Here is a 27,382-nt window from a genome sequence, read left to right on the forward strand (position 1 = left end):
TATATTTAGGATCGTTAGCTCTTCTTGTTGCATTGATCCTTTTACCATTATGTAATGTCCCTCTTTGTTTCTTATGATCTTTGTTGCTTTAAAGTCTAATTTATCAGAGATGAGAATTGCAACTCCTGCTTTTTTTTGCTCTCCATTTGCTAAGTAAGTCTTCCTCCATCCCTTTATTTTGAGCCTTTATGTATCCCTTTTGAATGTGGGCCACATTAAAAAGTTACTGAGGCGGATTGATCACCTGAAGTCAGGAGTTCATGACCGGCCTGTCTAGCATGGTGAAACCCCGTCTCTACTAAAAATACAGAAAATTAGCTGGGCGTGGTGGCTGGCACCTGTAATCCCAGCTCCTCGGGAGGCTGAGGCAGGAAAATCGCTTGAACCTCGGAGGTTTAAGCCATTGTTCTCCAGCTGGCCAACAAGAGCGAAACTGTGTCTCACAAAAAAAAAAAAAAAAGTTACAGTGGGTCAGGCACAATGGCTCACGCTTGTAATCCCAGCACTTTGAGAGGCTGAAGCAGGTGGATCACGTGAGGTCAGGAGTTTGAGACCAGCCTGGCCAACATGGTGAAACTCCGTTTCTACTAAAAATACAAAAATTAGCTGGGCATGGTGGTGGATGCCTGTAATACCAGCTACTTGGGAGCCCGAGGGAGGAGAATCGCTTGAACCCAGGAGGCAGAGGTTGCATTGAACTGAGATCACGCCATTACACTCCAGCCTGGGCTACAAGAGTGAAACTCCCTGTCAGAAAAAAGAAAAAAAATTTAGTGAACAGACAAAATTAATTTTAATGTCTTCCATTTTGACCAGTATATCTAAGATATTATTATTTCAACATGTAATATGTAATTATGTGTTGTATTTTATGCTTACAGGACATCTCAGTTCGGACCAGCTACACTGCAGATCCCAAGTGTGTGTTACTAAAATAGAGTGATAGATTTATGTGTGTACACACATATGATATCATTTGTAGTGTCTTGATTAGAATTCTGTGTAATCAAGTCTTACTAAAGACAAGTTTATATTTTCTCATTACTTCTTGGTCTATAGGAATTGTAACTCTAAAGAGAGAATTAGGTGAATAATAAAATGTCATAAGTCTGTTTTATGGTAGTATCTTAGCATTTATAATATTTGGAATTGTTAGTCTAGACCTTAGCAAAAATATATGTTTTGATTATGAATTTTCTGAAGTTTTCCAGTTGAGTGTATAACAAGTGAAAAATATAACTTCATATTTTGTGTATTTTGCTTTTTATAGGTGTCTACTGCAGACATTTCATCAAATAAGGATGATGAAGAGAACTCTATGCACAATACAGTTGTGTTATTTTCTAGTAGTGACAAGTTCACTTTGAATCAGGTTTGAACTTAACAATTTACTGTCTTCTCTGTTGAATTTCTCCTTCTACATTTCTACTTCATCTCATATACACAGAAGTCATTTAATATTTAGCTATAGAGCTCTATTAGTTAAGAAGGTATTTTAAAAATAAAATTTGTAGATTCTTAGCTTAGTCTTCATTTAAAATATGTTCTGTTTTCTTAACTTCAGGATATGTGTGTAGTTTGTGGCAGTTTTGGCCAAGGAGCAGAAGGAAGATTACTTGCCTGTTCTCAGTGTGGTCAGTGTTACCATCCATACTGTGTCAGTATTAAGGTAAACATGCTTAAATTGAGTTAACAAAAATGTATTGAATTTTTATTTGATTTGAGTAGTAACATGCAGCTCCCAGTTCTCACAATTAAGTATTATGGTTATTATTATACGTATGGGACGGTATTTTAAATACTGCTTTTAAGGGTTTGGTATCTCAAGAAAGTTGCTCCTCTATAAATCTGTGGTCGTACATTGTACTAATATTCTGCTTTTGTCTTGAAAAAGTAAAACATAAAGATGTATACATTTAATTTAAGAGGCTATTTATAATATTCACAGAGGTTTTAGTTTTAGCTGGTTCATTTTGTCTGTTGATTAAAAAGTTGAGAACTGGAGTACTTACTAAAAAATTATTAGCCCATTCTGTTCTTTCCCACCTTGTCTCTCCTCTCTGCTCACTTGTATACAAAAGGACATTTTCTCCTTCTAGCCAAAAGAAACAAAACAAATGTCATATTTAATGTAATGAATAGTGAGTCAACACTGCTCACTTTCAAGCATTCTAGGATAGAGGCTTTCTGAGGAACCTTTTAAGTAGTATCAGGTGCTTGGCTTTAAATATGGACAGGTCTCAATACTTCAGTAGTTGAATCTAAGGTTCTTTTTTTTTCTTTTTAAGAACTCAGTCCTAATAAAACTTACATATTTGAATAAAGTGTCATGGCCACTTTATTCAAAGCAAGCATGGAGGTATGGCTACAGGAGGGGTCTTAAACTATATACTCCACAAGTAATTCTTTTCTAGTACTGCCACACCATGTAATATGAGTACTAACCTCAGTTTCCGTGGTAGGTTGTGAACCATGAGTGATTTTTATACCTTTCTCCCCTGCCCTTCAAACATCACTGTATTATATCATCGATTTACTTAAAATGTCAGTACAGTAATCAAATCAACATTGTCTCCCTCAGAATTCTTTGTTGATAACTTCACTACTATTTCTTTTATAGGGTAATACAGGTTTTTGTGAATTTAGGACTAAAAGTGAAAAATTGTAACTAATACTATCCAAAATAGAAGACTAGTACAGCTAATTTATGTAGTCTTTTAAAATTAGTTGCTTATGGGAATTTGACTGAAAAAGACACATTATATAAAGCCAATTAAAAAACAGAATTATATACGTACAGAGCATATTTCTTTTCTTCTTTCTACTTTCTATTCTGTATAAAAGTTGCTGTTACCATTAGATTTTGTTTTTAGAATATTTAATGTTTATGACCTAAGGAAATTGAATAAGATCCCTCTCAAGATAGTAATGTATTTATTTTAACCCATCCAACAATTATTGAATTCCCGTTTTAAGACGAGTTATCTATAACTTTTATAAGTTAAGATCGGGCAATTAGTGCACTACCAAACACCCAGTTACTGGTAGAGCTAGAATTTCAATTCATGTTTTTTAAAATTATGCGTGGTTCCTTTTATATGATAACACTATTTTGGACAGTATAGAATACTGCAGCTTCATTTATTGAGAAATACAGCAGTATTTAGAAATATACTAGGGATTTCCCAGGCATCAGGGAGGTTTAAAAAAAAGAAAAAAAAAAAAGAGTAGAAATATACTAGGGATATGTGAATTGGCTCAGCTTGAATTTTTGTTGTGGCAGGCAATTATTTGTGGATACGTTTGATACCTTTGAAGCTTCTTTTTAAGCTTGCTCGGGCAAGCCTTCACTCTTAAGTTTGATGTTTTCAAACTTTATGGTTGTAGAACCTTAACACTCTTTAAAATTACTGAGGACCCTATAGTTTTTGTTTATGAGGGTTGTAACTATAGACTGTTCACCATTTTAGAAATTAAAACCAGGAACATGCTATAACACAAGACTAGAGAAGCACAACTTGTGCAATGTCAATGTAATGATGTCATGATACAACATGTAGCTTCTGTAAACAACACTGTATAATTGTCAATGAATTAAAATGAAAAAAGCAAATTAAATCCTGGTATTATTTAAACTTGTTTTGACCTTACAGGCCCAATGGGGCTGCGATCCTAGCATTAGTTTAACCCAATACTTAAGACTTGGCCTTTCTGGGATCTCTACTGAATTCTGCTCCCTGTTCACCATTGTCTTTTTTTTTTTTTTTTTTTTTTTAAAGTAGAGACTGGGTTTCATCATATTGGCCAGGCAGGTCTCTAACTCCTGACCCGCCTCGGCCGCCTCTGCCTGCCTCGGCCTCCCAGAGTGCTGGGATTACAGGCATGAGCCACCACGCTCAGCCCCCCATTGTCTTTATACACTGACTGATTGGGTTTCACTTGTCTTTGAGCTTTGTGCAAGGTCTGGTAATTTTGCAGTTTACGAATTCCCAGTAGATGTAGTTTCTCCCGGTTGTGGATCTTTGGCCTTACAGAAATGTGGCTTGGTGGTGTTCTGCCAAAGACTTCAGGGGAATCCTTTGAAGATTTCTGGAGCTGTTAGTCTTTATTGCTTCTTCGTTTTGACTACTGTGTCTTGCAAATTCCAGCTGTCTCATCCTCCCCTAGACTCAGAAAGGCCAGTGATTGTACTCTGAGATTCTCCCTCCTTGGGCAGTGTTCTGGAAAATGTCTCTAGGCAAAATATCATAGGACTCCCTGAGTGTTTCCTTCCTCTCAGAGACCACTGTCCTGTACTGTGTTTTCCAATATCTAAAAACAATTGTTTCATACATTTTGTTCAATTTTCTAGTATCTTATGGTATAACAGGCTGGTCCCACCTACCCCATTATAGCTGAAGCATATATCTGTATTAGTTTATAAAATATATCTGTAACAACTTTGGATGTGGTACCACAGATGGAATCCTGGATGACATCTTCTTTGAAAAAACTTCTAAAACTAAGGCTAAACTGGTTCAACAGGAGAAAAAAATGAATTGATGGTTAGAACCTCAGTACCTAGGTTAAAAGGAAATTTCAAAGAGGAAGAAATTGCTCAAGTGTTGAAGCACTAGAAGTCAAGAAACGCAAACACTAACGTTTCCATTAGATTTGGGTATAAGAAGGTCTTGACGAGCCTGGTTTAAGCAGTTTGAGTGCAGGCGAGCATAGAGACCATAGTGTAGTATGTTGAAAAGTGAATATAAACTGAGAAACTTGAGAGTTTGGTTGTAAAAGGGACCACAGGTATCTGTGAAGAAAACTTAGTAGGAATGAAGATAAATATTTTTAAAATTCTGCCACTAAATACCTCAGATCTGTCTGCCACTTTTTCTTCAGGTCATTTCTTTTAAGCCAAGGTGAAGCAGGCTGGCCCACAGACTAAATCTGGCCTCTTTCCTATGTTTGCAAATAAACTTTTATTTAAATATGGCCATTTTTGTTGTTTACATATACCTGTAGTGGTTTTTGCATTACATTGGCAGAGTTGTAACGTTGCAGCAGATTCTATGCCCCTCAAACCTTTCTATTTACTCTCTGGCCCTATATTGGAAATGTTTGCTGGCTACTGCTCTAAGCTACCCTGATCTTACCCCTAGGCCATTTCTTCATTTGGGCAAATAATATATTAACTTGGTAATCTAAGATAAATTTTTAAAAATCAAAAGCTAATCAAAATAATAAATATATGTGTCTACAAATCAAATGACATTAAAAGCTTTGTAATGGGCTGGGTGCAGTGCGTCACACCAAATCCCAGCGCTTTGGGAGGCCGAGGCAGGTAGATCACTTGAGGGCAGTAGTTTGAGCCAGCCTGGGCAACACAGAGAAACCCCTTCTCTACTGAAAATACAAAATTTAGTCAGGTGTGGTGGCTCATGCCTATAGTCCTAGCTACTCGGGAGGCTGAGGCAGGAAAGTTGCATGAACATGGGAGGCGGAGGTTGCAGTGAGCCGAGATTATGCCACTGTACTCTGGCCTGGGCAACAGAGCAAGACTCTGTCTCAAAAAAAAAAAAAAAAAAAGATTTGTAGTGAACAACCAACCCTTGTCTTATTCTACCTCCACATCTGAGGCAATCACTTTTAATCTTTTCAGGTCTTTTTCTTGTAGTTAATGCTTATAGCTCTAAATTACAAGCTAGTCTACCGCTTTGTCAGTGCTACATTTTGTTTACTTCCTGTTATGAATAAATTAATTCTGACTTAGGTCTTAAAAAAAGACCTTCCTTCTCCCAATATAGTTGTATTACTACGTTTAGTTCAGTTAATAAGGTGTTGGTTATGACTCAGTAAATGTTTACTGCAGATCTAAATGGTGTATTATGAGTTTCTTTTGTTTTTCATGGAGTTTTTAATAACAAGAAGAAAGTAATAGTGACTCTCCATTCGTTCTTTGTTTTGTTTTTGCCTGCTATAGAAATATAAGATTATTTTGTGTAGTACCATTTTTTTTCTGGGAAAAGTCCTGCCTTCCTCCTAGATGTTCCCTTTTCCTGCTCTAATATGTGCCAATAGCTTCTAGTTTGTTGCTCAGTTCTCATCCTTAAACTTCCCTGGCCTGATGTCCTTTGTTGGATCTGATTTCTAGATCCCAAGTCTTCCTTTTCTTTATAATATATTCTCATTCTGTTCCACATATCTCTAACTAACTTTATTAAAAGGAGAATGTGGGAGCTGAATTTTGAGTCTTCCTATAAGGTATTCTGTCTTCACACTCAGTTGCTTGTGTAGCTAGGTTGAGAATTGTACTTTAAAAAGTATTTTCTTGTAGAATTATACTCTTCTAGCATCTAGAGTTGGGAAGTTTGGTGCCATCCTGATAGGTGTTCTTTTGAATTTAGCTCTTTTATTTTCTTCTCTGGTAGTTTTTAGGCTTTCACATACATCATGATCTGAATTTTTATTCTGTACCTCGTTACTTGTTGTTTCATTATAATGTGGGCACTTGGTTGGTTCTATCTGTAGCCCCTAGACTTTTGAGATCTTCAAGAAGTTCCACATTCTTAATATTTCATGGTTTGGCTTCCTTGAGGAGTTTTTTAGGAATTTGGAGATTCCCAAATTTTCTACTAGCTTACACCCTTGAGACAGAGGAGAATAAACAGAGGAGTGAATGTGAACTTCAGAATTCCTAGCTTCATAGTCTAAATAGAAATCCTCTAAGATCATAAATGTCCCTAAGAACTCATGTTTTACATTAATTTTTTAAAATATTTTTTCTGTTGATTTTAAGCATGGAAATGTAGATGGAGATTTTGTTGATGTTATTTTCAGGTTATGTATCAATAATAGGGAAGCTTACTTCATTTCTTTAAAATCTGGTCACTATATAAATATAGTGGGCATTAAATGGACAGCAAAAGGTAATTATGTGGACTTTAGAAGGCATTAAAATATATGCCACTTTCTATTATTCTGCTCAGTAGGCTCCTAAAATTGTGTATAAACATGCCCAACCCAGTATCGGGCCTCTGTAGGTGCTCAATAAATGTTAGTTGCTTGCCTCTTTCCTGCTTCTAGGTACATAAGCACCACATTAATTTATATAGTGTATTTGATTATGTTAGGTTAATGCATAAATCACATGGATTGGTTGTTTCTTTTACAGATCACTAAAGTGGTTCTTAGCAAAGGTTGGAGGTGTCTTGAGTGCACTGTGTGTGAGGCCTGTGGGAAGGCAACTGACCCAGGAAGACTCCTGCTGTGTGATGACTGTGACATAAGTTATCACACCTACTGCCTAGACCCTCCATTGCAGACAGTTCCCAAAGGAGGCTGGAAGTGCAAATGGTACTCTAGGATTTGTTTCCCTTGTTAGTCTTTCAAGTTCAGAACTTTCTCATATCACTTTAGTTTTTAAAAATTAGCCACATCTGTTTACTTGAATAATACACATTTGCTATGATAGATAGCACTAATCAGAAAAATTTTCACATACACATTAAATCATTTCTCCCATTCTGTTCGTATGTAGCTTCCTGAGTTACTGTAACTGAAAACTAAGAAAATAAAATTGAGACTTTTTGGGGGGGGATTTGGATTTCAGGTGTGTTTGGTGCAGACACTGTGGAGCAACATCTGCAGGTCTAAGATGTGAATGGCAGAACAATTACACACAGTGCGCTCCTTGTGCAAGCTTATCTTCCTGCCCAGTCTGCTATCGAAACTATAGAGAAGAAGATCTTATTCTGCAATGTAGACAGTGTGATAGGTATTGTGCTGTTTTTTCATCTTTTTAAAGCTTTTCTCTTTGAAATGTAGCAAAAAGAAAATGGGAGTAGCTTTTCCTTGTTCATAAGTTTTAGGTACAAAAACTTTCTGCCTTGTAGATTTTTAGTCACCTAGAAACTTAGAGAAGTGATTTCATGTTTTGAATTCTCAACTCCATACTAAAGATTTTTAATTTGGGGCTTTTTGAGGGTGTAGGAATCCCTTGAAATTAGATGGAGAATTATTGCCTTTATGCCTTTTCTTATGAAAGGTTTCTGAATCTTTTAATAGATTTCGAAGAATAACACATTCTGTTTTCCTTAAACTACTTTTTCTTAAAGCTCTAGATACTAGATATCTAGATGTTAGATACCACCTACTGCCCTCCCTAAGTAATTGCCTTTATTTTATTCTATTTTTGAGATGGAGTTTCGCTCTTGTTGCCCAGGCCGAAATGTAGTGGCGCGATCTTGGCTCACTGCAACCTCCGCCTCCCGAGTTCAAGCGATTCTCCTGCCTCAGCCTCCTGAGTAGCTGGGATTACAGGCGCGTGCCACCATGCCCAGCCAGTTTTTAGTAGAGAGTGGTTTTCTCCATGTTGGTCAGGCTGGTCTTGAACTCCTGACTTCAGGTGATCTGCCTGCCTTGGCCTCCCAAAGTACTGGGATTACAGGCGTGAGCCATTGCACCTGGTGCCCTCCCTAAGTAATTGTGTGTGAAATTTCAAAATCAAGAATGTTTCCTTGCCGTCATTGGTATATTGTTGTACTCCGTTAGAAGTTAAGCAGTGAACATATATTAATAGTATTGTTTCATCAGTAGTACAGTATTCTTGGGACTCTGCCTACAAACTCTTTGTTCCAAGGCAAGACAACTTTTTAGCTTTATTTCCCAGTTACCATTCAGCATTGCTTTACATGAGATATGTCTACTTCAAATTAGATGCATTACATGGAGCACATATATGCTAGCACTGCCATTTGCAGTTTTCTGAATACCTTTCTGTTTGCCCTAACTAGATTCCTTGCTGTCTTTGAAATATTTAATATATGATAAAATAATGAACTTTCTTATGTACTGTGCTTTGCTTCTTCTCTAATAGTTGTTCTCCTTCTCCCCCCCGCCCCCTTTTTTTTTCCTTAGCTCTATGTAAGGCTTTCTGTTAATAGGGATAGTTAGGAGAAAAGGGCAAGGTAGGAGGAGCATGTGGGGCTTAGGGTTTTAAAGTTTGAAGACTGTCAGTGTTAACGTTTTAAAAGGTAGCAGTTCTTAGTATATTCCATTTTCTTTAAAAATGTACAAATATGGTCTTTTTAGATGGATGCATGCAGTTTGTCAAAACTTAAATACTGAGGAAGAAGTGGAAAATGTAGCAGACATTGGTTTTGATTGTAGCATGTGCAGACCCTATATGCCTGCGTCTAATGGTAAGAGAATAATTTAAACTCTGAGTCTGCACTCTTGTACAACTCACTTGCACCTTATTGTCCATAACCAGTGAATTAACTTAGCTCTACTCTGTCATTGTAAAACTTCAAGTAATTTATGAAAAATATTTTTTGTTATACATGACTTCTTATGACAACTTTTAAGAAAACAATTTACATGAAACTATAAAATATACTTCAGATGTAAACTATAATTTTGCTTCCAAGGAACACGATCTTGTAGTTATTGGCAGTATGTCAAAATCCAGTATGTTGATTCTTAGCCAGTTTTCCCTTCCTGACATATTTCCTTCACCACTTCTTGTTTGTTGTTGCTTTAAAAACCACTTTTAACTTTAGTGTTCAAGTATTTATTTTAATAAAGTGAGTATAGAAACAAATTTTAATCATAAATAAGTATTTAAATATACTTTTTCTGAAAAAAATTACCTGGATTTTTTTTTTTCGTTTCAGTGCCTTCCTCAGACTGCTGTGAATCTTCTCTTGTAGCACAAATTGTCACAAAAGTAAAAGAGCTAGGTAAAATTTGAAATGCTTTACTTAATTAAATTTACTTTGCTTAATTTTTACGTAAGTGGCTTACCACATGTGAAACCTGCTTCAATCATATGGGTGTTCAATCCAAATTCCCTAACAGTGGTAATCATTTCCGTAATTATAAATAAAATGTCATCCAGCTTTATTGGGGCAGTATTCCTATAGATTTCAGCAAGTTGGCAACAAAAATAACAGCTCTTAGAATAACTGTTAATGCCATACTTGGTTGGGTTTCATATATTACTGTGCTTAATTGTCAACAGAAAATAAGGCCTAGTTAGCAAACAGATTTCTTTTAGAATTAATTCAGTCTCTTAATTTTTAAAATTATAAATTAGTCTAGAATGGTGATTAATATGATACTCTTAAACAATCATTCTTTTGAATACTTGTATTTAATAGCATCTGATGCATAAACATTTGGATAGTACAGGAATTGTTCTAAGGAACAACAGTTATGTACATTTAAAATTAAGTCTGCAGGATTTGTACTTACTTATTATCTCTCCCTATTATGTTGATACTCTGGTTTTTCCACATGAGCTTCTGGAGTATTCTCTCTTCTGTGTAAATTGATTTCTATCTTTTCGTCTTTTCTAGGAAAAGGCCATAGTGGATTAGCTGAGCATTGTGTTTAGTTGCCATGCTCTCTTTCTGACTCTTTTTATTGGGACATGAAAATAGAAATGCCAGGAAGACCATTTTTAAAAAACATGCAGGCTTTCTGCCTATAATCCAAGGAAGTTGTTTGAGCCATTGTTATTGGGTATCATGAAGTAATTATTCATGCGTTTCATAGATATGTAATTACTTTCTAGAACTACAGTCACATTCCCTTGACATGGGTATTTTGGAACAATAATCAATCAAATTTAAAATGAAAGTTTAAATTTGTATTCTTGGGATTTTGTAATTTTAGACCCACCCAAGACTTATACCCAGGATGGTGTGTGTTTGACTGAATCAGGGATGACTCAGTTACAGAGCCTCACAGTTACAGTTCCAAGAAGAAAACGGTCAAAACCAAAATTGAAATTGAAGATTATAAATCAGAATAGCGTGGCCGTCCTTCAGACCCCTCCAGACATCCAATCAGAGCATTCAAGGGATGGTGAAATGGATGATAGTCGAGGTAATACTAATTTATTTTCCATGAAATATGTGTGCAAGAATTAAAGCATATAAAGTAACTTTTGAAATATGTATATGATTTACAAAAGGGTAAATCATACTGAGTTAGATAACCCCTGCTGCGACCCTTGCCATTTCCAAATGAGTGAGCCTCTTAAACCTTCCCTTTTCAGGTTCTCTTCCTTTTAAAACAGACCTACCTTACCAAAATCTCAGGGAGCACCATATCTTTGAAGATCACAGGTGGGGAAATACAGAGGGCTTGACTTTAGTTTGCTAGATAACAACATAAACCTTATCAGACACTGTGAGCTTGGGTAGTACCATGTTTAAGTTAAGGTAGAACTTGATGCATACATTCTAAAAATGGAAAAACTGTCATTTAATATTACTTCAGGTACAAATTTATATTCAGTGTGCATCATAATCTATTGGTTTATAAACAATTTCTTCATCAAACTAAATAAGATTTTTCTAGCTGAATTCTTTTTTTTGGGTAAGGGGGTGCGGAGACAGGGCCTCACTTTGTTGTCCAGGTTGGAGTGCAGTGGCATGATCTTGGCTCACTACAACCTCTACCTCCTGGGCTCAAACGATCCTCCTACCTCAGCCTCCTGAGTAGCCTGGACCATAGGTTCGGGCTACCATGCCCAGCTATTTTTATATTTTTTTTATAGAGATGGGGTTTCGCTGTGTTGCCCAGACTGGTCTTGAACTCCTAGGCTTAAGGAATCTACTGTCCTCAGCCTGCTGAATTCTTGAGGTAGCAAAATATTTTAGTAGTGATTTAAAATTTAATATGAGTTAAAGAGAATTACTATAGGTTTGCTCATTTTGAGGGTGGTTATTTTCAGCTGACTTATAAATGAAGTGATACTTATTTTAGTTCCATTATATTTTCATTTAATGGGCTCTTGTTTTATTTTGTTTTTTAAAGGGGTAGTGTCTTGTTACTTTTCCCAGGCTGGTTTCCAGTTCCTGGGCTCAAGTGATCCTCCTACCTCTCAAGTAGCTGATACTATACAGGCATGTGCCACCACAGCTGATGTTGAGACAATAGCATTTATTGAATAACTACTGTATGTCAGATGTTGGAAATTATATCAGTGTACAAAGCAGGTAGAATTCTCTGCATATAGAGTTTTTATTTAATGTTAGGTAACAAAACTCTGAAAAAAACCATAAATCAGTTAATTATAATATGTTTGGCAAGTCCCATGGTAAAAATAAGATTTGATTAAGAGGAATTGCCTGGCCGGGCGTGGTGGCTCACGCCTGTAATCTCAGCACTTTGTAAGGCTGCAGTAGGTAGATCACTTGAGGTCAGGAGTTAAGAGACCAGCCTGGCCAACATGGTGAAACCCTGTCTCTGCTAAAAATACAAAAACTAGCTGGGCGCAGTGGCGGGTGCCTGTAATCCCAGCTACTTGGGAGGCTGAGGCAGGAGAATTGCTTGAAACTGGGAGGCAGAGGTTGCAGTGAGCTGAGTTTGTGGCACTGCACTCCAGCCTGGGTGACAGAGCAAGACTCCATTTCCAGAAATAAGCAAGTATAGACTGGTGTTGAGGATATGAACAGAAAGCAGTGTTTGAGCACAGACTTTAAAGAGGTGAGTGAGCGAGCCACTTGATTACCTGAGAGAAGGGCATCCCAAACAGTGAGGAAGCCAGTGCAAATGCCCTGGGTGAGAGTGTGCTGAGCATGTTTGAAAAGTATTGTGGCAACAGCAGAGTGAGCACAGGGGCCAGTCAGAAGGTGAGAAGATTAGAAATGTGAGGACAAGAAGGGCGGCTCAGCGTATCACCCAGAACCATAAGGTGATGTGTCAGTTGCTCAGAACTGTAAGGTGATCTGTCAGTAATTTCTGCTTTATAGCAGTGGAATAGGAGGCCACTGAATGATTCTGAAAAGAAGAGTACCATGATCTTATTTATATTTTAAGAGGAACACTCTCCTATGATATAAATAGATAGTTGGGTACAAGAGTTACGGCAGGTAGATCAGTTAGGAACAGTGGTCCAAGTGAGAGATAATTGTGGCTTTGAAAAGATATGTCTTTTGTATGTTCTTGATAATTTTTGTTTTGTGGTAGTGTGTTTTGGGTCTATGTTCCTAGGAGAAAAGCTTTCTTATGCTTGTTTATAACTGATTTTCGGATACCATTGAACAGAGAATTTGATTTGAGGGCTTGGAGTTTGTGAAGAAATAGTCCATATACTTAGGAGGAATTGATCAGATCAGCATTATTCAGAGTATACTGATAAATTTCCATTTCTGAGGATGTTAAAAAATGTCTGAAAAAGGTTTCCATAGTCTCTTAAATTTGGGAAGTGTTCCATTTTACAAAATATGAAAGGTTTGTTGATAATAGTACACATTGTTTCCCAAATTACGAGATTATAATACCTTTTATAAATAGCACAAAAGACCTTTGAAGGGTTTCCTTGTGACTACCATTTGTAAAATAACACTGAGAAATGGGTGATAGGTTTCGGTTTCATATTCTCTCATTGACTCGTATCAGGGTAAAAGAAAATCAGCTGAAAAATTACCCTTCCTTTTTTTAAAAATTTACATGATAAAATAGCCTATCTCAATTTACTGAATTTGTCCTTATTTTTACTGAGTATGAAAAATGATAATTGTTTAGTGTGTTAGATGTTGAAAATGCTAAGACAATTTTAGAATTTATGTAATTGAATATACAGTATTTTCCTGAATTTATCCTGTTTTTTTTCTTTCTCTCTTTTTTTTTTTTTCTTTTTGAGACAGAGTGTTGCTCTGTTGCCCAGGTTGGAGTGTAGTGGCGTGATCTCGGCTCACTTCACCTCCACCTCCAGGTTCTAGTGATTCTCATGCCTCAGCCTCCTGAGTAGCTGGAATTATAGGCGTGCACCAGCACACCCAACTAATTTTTATATTTTTAGTAGAGGTGGAGTTTCACCATGTTGGCAAGGCTGGTCTTGAACTCCTTGCCTCAAGTGGTCTGCCCATCTTGGTCTCCCAAAGTGCTGGGATTGCAGGCATGAGCCACTGCACCCAGCTCCTTATTTTTATTGAATATGAAGAAAGGTGACTGTTTAGTGTGTTGGATGTTCAAAATGCTAAGACAATTTTAGAATTTAAGGAGTAGATTATACAGTATTTTCGTTACTACTCAGTCCCTTGTGTTCATTTACATGCCAGGATCTCAAATCCTTTGTGGAAGGAAAGGTACATTCCTAGGGATAAAATAAATCCATATTACTTGGACAACATTTTTGCTTTCTGCTGTTTGCTAAATAAAAATCCTTTTTCCAAATTTAGCATTGTTTCACGTTGCCATATTAAAAGTGTTTTAGATTACTATATTATATTGAAACTACACACACACTCCCCTAAAATAAGTTTTATGGTGTTTAATATGCTTGTACAGGAGAAAAAAATAGAAAAAGGGTACAGTCATTGTAAGTTCTTACTGCATTATGCTGAGATTTCTAATAAAGCTGCCCTTTTCTGGGTGCTTTGTATTAAACCTAAAATTTTTGTGATTTAGACTGTTTAACATGTTTTGATAATGTCTCGGTACTCTTGGGAAGGCATTATGAAGTAGTGGGCAATGTTGAACTCTATTCTGGATGTTTTTAGGCAAATTTTTTAACTTCTCTAATGCTTAGTGTTCTCATTTATAAAGTAGATGAACCAGGGTGAGCCTATAGGATAGTTGTGCTGATGAGGTGCAAGGATGCATGCAAGGCACCCAGCACTGGCTCTTCCTATAGATAGCGTGCTCAGTAACCAGGAGCTATTAGAATATAAGTGGTTAACCAGTGCCTCAGCAGTTGTGTTCTGTGTCCAACAGAACTCACCAGACATCCACACTTGTCTTTACGTGTGAATTTAGCTCCTTTTGAGTTAGTAAGAAATTGTGCCTGTGTTTTGAGTAATTGAACTTTTTTAGGATGGGGGATTGTCTGCCACAGTTACTCTCCAAACTTAATGTTTCCATGTCTTTTTCTTCATTTTGGAAGTTATGGAAAAATTATAATGAAAGAGTATGTAAATGTTTTCCTCTGTATTATAGTATATCTGTCAGTTTCCCTTATTAAAAAGTACAGTACATTAGGGAGAGACTTGATGAATTAAAATTGAAGATTGAAAAGTAGTATTGACTGTAAGTGATCCTGAGCTGTGCAGTTTTCGACTTGAGGTTGTCAGAATGTAATATTACATGTTATATTACACACATCTACAGAACCCAAACTGTGATTGATGCTCCTGGAGTATTGCAGTAATACCTATGACTTTTTGTTTCTATTGGTTTTTAACTCTTCTAATAAGCACTTCTTACATCATCATTTTGGTGTTTCAGAAACAAATGCCTTATGCAGTAAAAGCCTATTTCTTTATCATTCACCTGCTGGGATCTGGAAACCCTGTTAGTGCAAGAAAAAAAAAAAATCTCAAACCTCAAGAAAATAAAAACACTGTGTGTCTCAAGAATGGAAACACAGCACACTTCCTCTCAGTTGGTGGCCCCAGATAGACCATCACAATGTATGGGGAGGCGTGGAAATGGGACTGCACTGAGGCTCCAGTAGGCCAGGAGGTAGGGCAGACTGAGTGGAGGAAGGGGACTAGCATTTATTGACTGTTGGAGAGTGGGAAGACTGAGATAAACTATCCACCTGGTGAAGGTGGCTCCTTTCTTGAGGTTTGTTACTTCCTGTACTGTTAATTCCCTCAACTTTAAAAATTTGATTTTTAGACAAGTTATACATTCAAATGATTTAAAATTGGAAAAGAATGAAAAGGCAAACAGAGAAGTCTCTCCCTTTCCCCTGCCTTCATGCCCCTAGTTTACATCTCCAGAAACCTCCAGAGGTTTCTTGTATAATCTTCTAGATGTATTTTATGCAGGTACAAGGAAATATGTGTGTGTGTGTATATATATATATATATATATATATATATATATATATATATTTTTTTTTTTTTTTTAAATTCCTTTTGTCTTACTATTTTTTACTGTCCTTCATTCTTTTATGGCTGCAGTTTTCCTTTGTATGGCTATAAGCTACTTAATTTACCAGTTCTTTCCTCTGTTGATAGGCCTTTGGGTTTCTTTCAGTCTTTTACTGTGAATAGTACAGTGAATCATCTGGCATATTTATAATGTGTATAGTCACCTACAAAGGTAAATTCCTTGCTCAATCCAAAGTTATATGCATTTGAAACTGTTTTTGGCAGGTGGAAGATGGGTTTTTTTTTCCTCATTTATTTTTATTATATGTATCTGAGGTATACAACATGCTTTGTATACATACTAAAATGATTACTATGGTCAAATAAATGTCTGTATCTTCCACCTTCTGTAGTTACTCTGTGTGTGTGTGCACCTAAAATCTACTGTTTCAGCAAATTTTCAGTATACAATATTATTAACTATAGCTCTCATACTGTATAATAATTTGATCTCTAGAATTACTCATCTTACCTAACTGCAGGTTTGTACCCTCCGACCTACTTCCTCCCATCCCACCCATCCCCCACCCCCACTCTTGATAACCACCATCTACTCTCTCTGTATTCAGCTTCTCTCCTCGCTGCCTCTCATTCTGCTTATAAGTGAGATGATACAGCCTTTTTCTGTGCCTGGCTTACTTTACTTAGCATAATTTCCTCCAGTTTCATTCGTGTTATCACAAATGGCACTATCTCTTCTTTTAAGGGTTACTGTTCCATTGTGTAGTCCTCAGTGTCATCAGTAGGTTCTTGGAAACTGATTAAGAGGACAAAAAAGTATGACAGAACCAATTTTTTTTCATTGCATTATACTAAAATGACATTGAAGGAAACAGTGTTACTTGAGGACCTGCTATATGTTCATTTAACTTAAAGCCTCAGTTCCCAAGAACCTACTGATGACGTTAAGGGAGGACTTGTATTGTGGTGTGTATATGCACGTGCCACAATTTCTTTATTCATCTATCCTTGAATGGATAAGTGACTTGTCCATTAGGACACTTAGTTTGTTTCCATATCTTGGCCGTTGTAAGTAACGCTGTCGTGAATGTGGGAGTGCAGATGTCTCTGTGGGGTACTGATTCTGTTGCCTTTAAATATATGCCCAACAGAGGGATTGCTGGATCTTACGGTAGTTGTATTTTTTTTTTTTTTTTTTAAGGAACCTCTATACTGTTTTCAGTAATGGCTACACTAATTTACATTCCTATCAACAGTATACAAAGGTTCTGTTCTCTACACATCGTCACCAACACTTATGTTTTTGCTTTTTGATGGTAGTCTTTCTAAGAGACATGAGATGATATCTATTGTGGTTTTAGTTTTCATTTTCCTGATGATTATGATGTTGAGCATCTTTTCATATACCGTTTGACCGTCTGTGTGGATTTGGAAAAATAGCTATCAGGTCCTTTGCCCATTTTAAAATACAGTTATTTGGGGTTTTTTGTTTGTTTGTTTGTTTGTTTGTTTTTTGTTTTTTTGTTTTTTTGTTTTTTTGTTTTTTTTTTGCTACTGAGTTGTGTGAGTTCCTTATATGTTTTGGATTTTAACCCCTTATCAGATGTGTGGTTTACCCTGTTGTTTATTTGCTGTGCAGAAGCTCATTCATTTGGTGTAGTCCCGCTTACTTATTTTTGCTTTTGCCACCTGAGCTTTTGGTATGATATACAAAAAATTATTGTCAAGGACAATATCAAAGAGTTTTTTTTCCTATGTTTCCTTCTAGGAGCTTTATGGTTTCAAGTCTTAGATATTTAATCCAATTTGAGTTGCTTTTTGTGTATGATGTGTAAGATAGGCATCGAGTCCAGTTTCATTCTTTTGCTTATAGATGTCTAGTTTTCCTAGTCCTACTACCTCCTTGACTTGTATCAGATATTGAAGAAAAGCTTTCAGTCTTTCCCTATTACAGGTTTGTTTTTGAATAGGTAATACCTGTGCATGTTGTAAGAAATACAAAGGTCTTAAAAGAGTGAACAGTGTTAAATTAGTCTTTGGCCATCCCTTCCTTGGAAAGAACCACTGTTTGCTTATAACCTTCCAGAGATTAGTTATCTATGTACGTGTGTGTGTGTGTGTGTGTGTGTGTGTGTGTGTGTGTGTGTGTAAGAATTTCTCGTATTTGGGTGATATGGTCTTTTTCTTTATTGCAGCCTGTCAGAATCAGAAGGCACTTGTGAAGATGTTGGTTGGAAGAGACTTGAGCCTTCTGTGATACCACTTGTGTTAGGGCAGTGTATGTGCTACTTTGTGCCATTTGTCTCAACATATATGCTTACTAGTGTCACTAGGAACCTCATCAATAAAAGTGCCTTCTTGGTTTTCACTGTCCTTGTGTGCATTCTTTCAGGTGAAAGGTGGTCTTTGTACTAGATCTATTGCTGATTTGGCCACAAACTATTACATATGATTAATTTGGGAATCTCCTCTTCATCATCCTGGAGATCATCTTCTCTTCTCTCCTGTGTTGCATGTGTTTTCTGCAGTTTCATGAATTTCTCTTATTTCTTTCCTCAATTTGGGTAAAATGTATCTTCCATAGCTCCCTGACACAGAATGTGTGGAAGGTAAGTTGGGGCATTATATACTTCTGAAAATGTCTTTATTTTATCTTCCTACATGACTGATCTTTTCCACTTTGGAAATATAATTTCATTTAGTATTTTTTGTTAATTGTTCCATTGTCTTTTAGTTTCTAGTATATGAAGAACTTGATCCTTTCTATGTGACCTGTGTTTTCTTTGGAAGCTCTTAGGATTTTAGGAAATTTTTTATCCTCAGTGTTCTGAAATTTCATGAGGATATGTCTGTTTTTGTCTATTTTGGATTTTTAAAATCTGTTTTGTCAGGCACTGGGTGGTCTCTTTCAGCCTGCCATCTTACATCATCAATGGTAGGAAATGTTCTTGAATTATATTATTGATAACAATTTTTTTCCAGAATTCTACTTTTCAGACTTGAAACATACTCAGTTTTTCTCTGCTTCTTTGCAATTCATGTCCTGATTTTATTTTCCTCTACTGAGTTTTTTTACTTCAGTTATTTCAATTATTTCAAGAGCTTTCTTTCTTCCCTTTGAATGTTTTTTTTTGTAGCATCCTATTCTTGCCTCATGGGTGTCTTATATTATTCCTCAGAGGATTTTAATCTTTTTTAAGGTTTTTTTCTTCCTGCTAGTCTGTTAATTCCAAATTGTCTTTTATGTTCTCAGGTTTCTTTTATGTTACAGATCAGGGATGTTCAATCTTCTGGCTTCCATGACCCACATAGGAAGAATAATTGTCTTGGGCCATGCATAAAACACACTAATGATAGCTACTGAACTTTAAACAAAAAAAACTCATGAAAAATCTCATAATGTTTTATGAAAGTTTACGAATTTGCTTTGGGCTGCATTTAAAGCCTCTTGGGCTGCATAGAGCTCGTGGGCTGCAGGTTGGACAAGCTTGTTATAGACCATCAACAGATAATCTTTATTGTATGTGCATGATTAAAAGTGAAAAACTAAAGATGGAGACTGGATAGATAATACTTTTATTTTTTAAAAAAGGATTTAAGTAGTTAATTGGAAAGCTTTCAGAGTGTGGTGGTGCTTGTTGATTTTTAACTTTAGTGGGGTGATCTGTGCTGACCATTTGGGGAACCTAGTGGTTTCATTATCTTTAGATGTTCTTCTTGAACTGATGAGGTTCCTCACAACAGTCTTTTCAAACCTCATACTTGGAGGCTAGAGGTTTGGCTTCTACCTTTCTGAGAATGTAATGGGGAAACGTGCCGGGGCTGGCAGAGCGGGTGGGATGGGGTTGTCAGTATTTAGTATGCTTATAGTTTCTTGGTCCTTTTTTTTTTTTTTTTTGAGACGAGTCTCACTCTGTTACCAGGCTGGAATGCAGTTGCATGATCTCAGCTCACCACAGCCTCCACCTCCTGGGTTCAAGTGATTCTCCTGCCCCAGCCTCCTGAGCAGCTAGGACTATAGATACGTGCCACCACACCCAGCTAATTTTTTTGTATTTTTAGTAGAGATGGGGATTCACCATGTTGGCCAGGATGGTCTCGATCTCTTGACCTTGTGATTCCCCTGCCTTGGTTTCACAAAGTGCTGGGATTAGAAGCACGAGCCACCGTGCCCGGCCTCTTGGTCCTGTTTTCAATCTTTATCCCATTGTTCAGTTTAAGGTTACCCAGCAATCCTGCATCCCATGAATCAGAATAGCAGCTTCTCAGTGTGTAAACCCAGGAAGCAGGTGTAGGGAGTTTGACTTCTGTAGGTAATTAAATAAAGCTCTTGTTGCTTCCGTTTTCTCCCAGTTATTTCCAAAGGTAGCCAGGTTTGCTAGTTTCTCAGCCTTCTGAGGATTGTTGTAAACTGGATTCTTTTTTCAGTTCTTTGCTCTCAACTGAGAATTTGCCTTTGTTAAGTTGTTTTTCTCCTTTCCTGTTGTCTTTTTTTTTTGGGGGGTGGGGGAGATTGGGCCTCACTCTGTTGCCCAGGCTGGAATGCAGTGGCGTGATCATAGCTATAGCCTCAGCCTCCTGGGCTCAAGCAATTCTTTTCTCCTACCTCAACATCCCAAATAGCTGGGACTACAGGCATGCCACTATGTTCCAGCTTGATTTTTTTCTTTTAAAAATAGATTGCTTCTGTGTGTTTTTAGTAGGATTTCAGGAGAATGAAATTTTAATATATGAATTTAGACTGCTACATTAACCCAACATTCCATCATTAACTTTTAGGTGGTAAACAATTGGCATTGTCATCTTTGGTGCTTGCTATGTTTCAGTAAATAAACTTTTTTTTTTTAAATGGAGTTTCACTCTTGTTGCTTAGGCTGGAGTGCAGTGGCATGATCTCAGTTCACTGACATCTCTACCTCCCAGGTTCAAGCCAGTCTCCTGCCTCAGCCTCCTGAGTAGCTAGGATTACAGGCTTGCATCGCCACGCCCAGCTAATTTTATATTCTTAGTAAAGACAGGGTTTTATCATGTTGGTCAGGTTGGTCTGGAACTCCTGAACTCAAGTGATCCACCCGCCTTGGCCTTCCAAAGTGCTGGGATTAGCGGCATGAGCCACCTCACCTGGCCTATAAACTTTTCTTTTCATGGCTTAGTTGTAAGTCTATAGCCATTATCAAATTGTTGTGGAATTGGCCTCAAATAGAGACCAAATATAATAAAAAAAGACAAATACCCTGTTTATGCTATTATAGAAATATGTTATCTGTAATACTCAAAATATTGAAGCAATTAACTTAATTTTAAAATGTATTTGATAAACATGTCTTTCTTCCTGTAATACAATGTAAAGCATATATAATTTAGAAAAATTTGATTATCATAGTGTTAAAATAGCATTCTCTAAAACAGCATTCTCTATGCATTTCATTTCCCTCATTCAGTGAAGTATTGGACACATATTAGATATCCTGATAATAATACATCTGTTACTAAGACAGTCTGTGTACCTGTTCTCATGGAGAATATAGTCTAGCAGGGACACAGACTTTAAAGAACCAATTAAAATGAAGCATGGCATTCATATATAGGAGCATATAACTGTTTGATATAACCTTATCTAAATATCAGGAATTCTTTAATACAGTGAATTTAGAATAAATACTGAAAGATAAGTAGGTAGAAGGCAGAAATTGGGAAGATAGTGGAAGACAGAGCTTGATAGATTCAAAGAACTGAATATAGTTCATTGGTGGGAGTGAGATGAAGCTGGAGAGTTTACAAGAGACTGTTGTAATGGGACTTGCAATTTGAAGTTTATTTTGAGGGCATTGGAAAGACATGAAAGGATTTTAAGGAGAAAATTAATACATATTTCTAGAAAAATTATTTATGCTGCAATTCTAAAAACTGGAGAGAGATAAGCTTTGAGATGGGGAACTAGATAGGAGCATGTTGTATTAATAGTGAGTTATTTGAGGTTGGACTAAGATGGTAGTAGAAAGTGATAAAATGCATTTCAGAGGTATTCAGGAGTCTTGGTTGTGGGAGGAAGGAGATGAGGAATGATGGTCTTCTAGGTCTCTGTCTTCTTAGGTTACATTTCCATGCCTTTTAATGATGATAGGTAACATAGGAAAAAGAAAGTTTATTTTAAATTAGTAGTTCATTTTGGATACACAGTTTCCAGTAACTGGGTAATATTCAATTATGGCTGTGGTTGAAGCTCAGAAGAGAGTTCTACTGTAGTGACCTGGACCTAAATAGCGTAATTAAAAGCAAGTGAATTTGTTAAGTGCAACTGGATGGGTAATTGTCTTTCTGAGTTCTGTCTGTGTTTCCCTTCTCTGATTATTATGTTTTATTTTTTGGGAACACTGTACTAAGCAGCACAATTTCTACAACCATTTGGGGCTTTTCTATCTCCTTTAATACATTTTCTTCCAACAGGGATGTACGATTAAAATGGTTCAGCAGCCTCCCCTGCTTTTTATTCCCCATTATTTAGGGATTATGTATTTGATAAGTTTTTCTAATTTTTTGTATACATTTACTTTTTTTCCAGAAGGAGAACTTATGGATTGTGATGGAAAATCAGAATCTAGTCCTGAGCGGGAAGCTGTGGATGATGAAACTAAGGGAGTAGAAGGAACAGATGGTGTCAAAAAGAGAAAAAGGAAACCATACAGACCAGGTACAGTCCTGAGGTAGACATTTTGATACCATCAACTCTTGGTTAATTTAAGAAAAAAAAAATACTGGACTTCAATTATAATGAAATATTCAGGATTAAGAACTGTTTAAACAAAAATGTGTCCATAGAAATTTAAGAAGTAAACTGTTTGAATACAACTCTTTAGCTCATGAGTTCTTTATTTTGAATATGTGAATACTTCACAATGAATCATTATTGAATGCCTTATTCCATATGTTAACCGTTTTATTACTTTGCTACATTGGCTTTTGTTCATACTTGGACTTTGAAGGCCATTTATATATTTCCTCTTGATGTGTACTTCTGTAATGCTTTTAATTTTCAGTACTCACTTTCTAATATCTTTTTGTTACACTTACTTCAGTGTTTATGCAGGAGTGCCAGTAAGTATACAGTGTGAAGGGGAACAGGACAGAGTTGTGCCTCCTAGATTTTATAGTCCAGTTAATACCATGACTGGCACTCTTATTTCTGTCTGCCTGAGGAGTGGAGAGAAAAGTTGCCTTGCTCGTCAATTTTATTTACCTTATTGGAAAAAATTACTGAAATTGTTACAGTGCAAAAGTTGTAGGCTTTTATTTATTTAAAATAATTTTTTCCTGCTTTTTGCAGGTGTTGAGTAGGCTTTCTTTAGGCAGTTTATTAATGTCTGTCTACCAGTGAGGTTTTAAATTGGATTGGTACAATCTTTATACTTCTGGTTGCTTATATTTTATTGGTAAGAGTGATCTAAATCCCTTTTGATAGATAAGGAGGAACCTTCTTACATTTGTATTCTATGATACCTTAAAAGATAACCTGTCTTTTAACTGGGCTATATCTATAATAAGGACCTAAGAGTAGTTGCATCTGAATCATTTTATGAAAATGATTTCATTTTTTCCTAATGATGAGACTTATAAGTACACTTTTTTAGACATTGCAGATTTCTTCCAGGAACTTGTATTTACTGTTTTTTTTTTTCTTTTCCTCTGCCTCACATGGAAGTCAACCCTCTAACTGAGATGCCCAATAGGTCACAGAGTATATTGCTAGATAGCAATATCATTTTGCAAAGGCTTATAGTGTTGACTGTACCAGACCTTATTCCAAGCACTTCACTTACGTTATTTGTTCTTATAACATATATATGAGAAGCTGCTTTGTGTTACCTCCATTTTTAACCAGTGAGATAACTGAGGCATTAAGAAGTTAACTAACTTACCCAAATTTAATGAGTAAGTAGAATTACATAGTCTGACTCCAGATTCCATGCTTTTAACCACAGGGCTCCGTGTGTCGCATGTATAAATACCCTTGTACCGTGGAACACCAGACACCGTCCCCCTGAAATCATAGTAGTCAAAGAATGTTTGTGTTATCTAGTTAGTTTGTATTGTCTGTACTCCAGCTAACCTACCAGTTAGCCAGTTAATATACAAATACAGTTATCCATCACTTTAATTCAGAGAAATATATCATTAAGCATTTTCATTTTTGTGTGAACATCACTGAGTGCCCTTACACAACCCTAGATGGTATAGCTTAGTACACACTTAGGCCATATAGTACACTAAATTCATTAAAAAAAAAATAAAGTAATTGTGCTACAGTGTTACGACCACTGTGATGTCTCTACGTGGTAGGAATTTTTCGGCTTCATTATAATCTTATGGGACCACTGTCTTACATGCAGCCCTTTGTTGACCAACATCATTATGCGGTGCATGACTGTAATTTGATGCATGAGTTAATAATACGTGTCAGATAAACCAGCATAATTTACTGTTTGATATTTACACTGATACCATTTAGAAGAGGAAGTGCACACAGGTCTTTCTGTATTCTGTTTTATAAGTGATAACAGTGGTATTGCCTTTTTTTTTTTCCTTATTTTTAACTTCTATTTTATTTCTATTTTTAACTTCTATTTTTTTACGTAAAAAAAACCAGATTATTGATTTAGATTAGCATAGGTTTAATTTTGGAAAATGCCTTACTATTCAAGATTAAGCCATTTCATCCTATGTACTGTGGAAATACAGGGCGAAATTATTTATCTGTTTACCCAATTTCTTTTTTGGATAGGTATTGGCGGATTTATGGTGCGGCAAAGAAGTCGAACTGGACAAGGGAAAACCAAAAGATCTGTGATCAGAAAAGATTCCTCAGGCTCTATTTCTGAGCAGTTACCTTGCAGAGATGATGGTATAGTACTGACTTTAAAAAAAAAAAATGTTTTTTTAAATTTAACTCCTTGGATTTGATATTTCTATTGAAAGAACTATCCTAAATAATAATAATGCTAGATTCACAGCCTTATTGCCTCTTATTGATGAAGGATTTGAGTGCATATAAAATTCACATCTATAATACAGTAGTCAGGTTTGATAAGGAAATGGCTTAAATCCAACAGACTTTATTCTTTTGAGATTTTTTAACAAGTTCTTATTTCCTATATTATATTATTAAATATATTTTCTATATTTAAATATAAATGTTTTAGGGACTGAATAACTTAGTTACATAAGGTGCTTTCTGGTCATCTCCAAAGCCTTTCTTTGACTGCTTTAGCTTACTTATCACGTAATTAGAAACTTCTAAGTGACCATATACCGCTGTGTGTGTGTGTGTGTGTGTGTGTGTGTGTGTGTGTGTGTGTGTGTGTATTTATTTATTTAACTTAAGAGAGGGTCTCACTATGTCACCCATGCTGGTGTGTGGTCTCATAATCATGACTAACTGCAGCCTTGCACTCCTGAGCTCAAGCGATTCTCCTGTCCTCAGCCTGTGATATAGCTGGAAACCACAGGCACACGCCACTGTGCCTGGCTAATTTTTTGACTTGTTGCAAAGACAGGGTCTCACTTTGTTGCACAGGCTGATCTAGAACTTCTGTGCTTAAGTGATCCTCCTGCCTCAGTCTCCAAATGTGCTGGGATTACAAATGTGAGCCCAGCTGGTATCTAAAAAAAAAATTTTTTTTAAGACAGTCTCCCTTTGTCGTCTAGGCTGGAGTGCAGTGGTGCTGCCTTAGCTGACTGCAACCTCTGCCTCCTGGGTTCAAGTGATTCTCTTGCGTCAGCCTCCAGAGTGGCTGGGATTACAGGTGTGTGCCACCACATCCTACTATTTTTACATTTTTAGTAGAGATGGAGTTTTACCCTGTTGGCCAGTCTGGTCTTGAACTCCTGACCTCAGGTCATCTGGCCACCTTGGCTTCCCAAAGTGCTGGGATTACAGGCATGAGCCCTCACACCCAGCCTGGTGTCTCAACTTTTAACAAAATTGTGTAGTATTTTAGAAATTCATCTTAAAATCATTATTTTGTCGTTTTCACTTAGAGCTTCAAAGAAAGCTAAATCATTGCTTAAGCCGTATCTGCCTATCAGTTAAGAATGTACTCCCTTTTCTAAATTTGAGAAGTGGTTCTGTTGAAGCCTTTATAATTGGTATGGTCATGATCTGTGTGATTATATATTTTGAAGCCCTTAAAATAGAATCTAAGTAGACTTCAGATATTTTCAGGATGTTCTCTGAATAGTGTCTTTCCATTACTGGGGAATAGGGTTTTGACTTTAGATGAATTAATAAAAATGAGGAATCAGGATTGGGCATGGTGGATCACCCTATAGCCCTGTACTTTGGGAGGCCAAGGCTGCAGGATTGCTTGAGGACAGGAGTTTGAGACCAGCCAATACAACATAGTGAAACCCCATCTGTATAAAGAATAAAAAATAAAAAATTAGCCAGACATCGTGGCTCATACCTGCAGTCCCAGCTAGTTAGGGCTGAGGTGGGAGGATCCCTTGAGCCCAGCAGGTTGTTATTGCAGTGTACCATGATCACACCAATCTCGGTGACAGAGCAAGACTCTCTCTTCATGGAGCATTGTTTTTTTGAGGTGGAGTTTTGCTCTGTCACCCAGGCTGGAGTGCAGCGGCACAATCTTGGCTCACTGCAACCTCTGCCTCCATGTACAAGTGATTCTCCTGCCTCAGCCTCCTGAATTGGTAGGATTACAGGTGCCCACCAGCTCACCAAGCTAATTTTTGTATTTGTAGTAGAGACTGGGTTTTACCATGTTGTCCAGGCTGGTCTTGAACTCCTGACCTGAGGTGATTTGCTTGCCTCAGCCTCCCAAAGTGCTGAGATTATAGGCATGAGCCACTGTGCCCAGCCACATCACTGAACATTTTGAAAAGGAATCTCTGTAATGGTTTTCAGGAAATGTCTAATACGACATTTTCTGGGTTCAAGTGATTCTCTTGCCTCAGACTCCCAAGTAAATGGGATTACAGGTGCACACCACCACATCCAGCTAATTTTTTGTATTTTTAGTAGAGATGGGGTTTCACCATGTTGGCCAGGCTGGTCTTGAACGCCTCGGCTTCCCAAAATGCTGGGATTATAGGAGTGAGCCACTGTGTTTGGCCATACCCAGCTTATATATATATAAAAAATTTTTTTGTGTGTGGAGATGGGGTCTTCCATGTTGCCCAGGCTGGTCTGAAACTCCTGAGCTCAGGCGATCTGCCCACCTTGGCAATTGCTGGGATTACAGGAATAAGCCACCATGCCCCAGCCAGGTTTTTAATTTCACAGGCAATTTTTTCCTTTTTGAAACGGTTTTTGATATTTTAACACTTTGTAGTTTCTTTTTAAAGGTTATTTCTTCTGAGAGACTTTGTCATATATATTTTTTTATATGACTAATAGATTTAGAATGTAAAATATCTGAGGCCTTTGGAGATCTAATTCAACTCTTTGTATCTGCTGGCTTAGTCTGCTAGTGCCTTATTTCACTGTTAATTGTGTAAGATACACACACATTATTATTATTTTACTGTCAATT

At 36.8% G+C, this 27,382-nt stretch overlaps 1 protein-coding gene across 17 annotated transcripts in view; it reads left to right on the forward strand.

Annotated features, from left to right (window-relative positions):
* The window catches only part of KMT2C (lysine methyltransferase 2C), a 303,056-nt gene that overhangs the window by 201,500 nt on the left and 74,174 nt on the right, over positions 1–27,382 (forward strand). For all 17 annotated transcript variants that reach the window (XM_017519871.2, XM_017520002.2, XM_017519879.1 and 14 more), the window contains 9 exons: positions 1,271–1,372; positions 1,565–1,669; positions 7,154–7,335; positions 7,592–7,756; positions 9,073–9,182; positions 9,657–9,722; positions 10,660–10,872; positions 22,399–22,527; positions 24,616–24,735. In XM_017519871.2, the coding sequence (XP_017375360.1) occupies positions 1,271–1,372; positions 1,565–1,669; positions 7,154–7,335; positions 7,592–7,756; positions 9,073–9,182; positions 9,657–9,722; positions 10,660–10,872; positions 22,399–22,527; positions 24,616–24,735 (1,192 nt within the window). The remainder of the gene's footprint in view (positions 1–1,270; positions 1,373–1,564; positions 1,670–7,153; positions 7,336–7,591; positions 7,757–9,072; positions 9,183–9,656; positions 9,723–10,659; positions 10,873–22,398; positions 22,528–24,615; positions 24,736–27,382) is intronic.

The sequence above is a fragment of the Cebus imitator genome, unplaced genomic scaffold, assembly GCF_001604975.1.
Source record: "Cebus imitator isolate Cc_AM_T3 unplaced genomic scaffold, Cebus_imitator-1.0 Scaffold20, whole genome shotgun sequence".
Lineage (NCBI taxonomy): Eukaryota > Metazoa > Chordata > Mammalia > Primates > Cebidae > Cebus > Cebus imitator.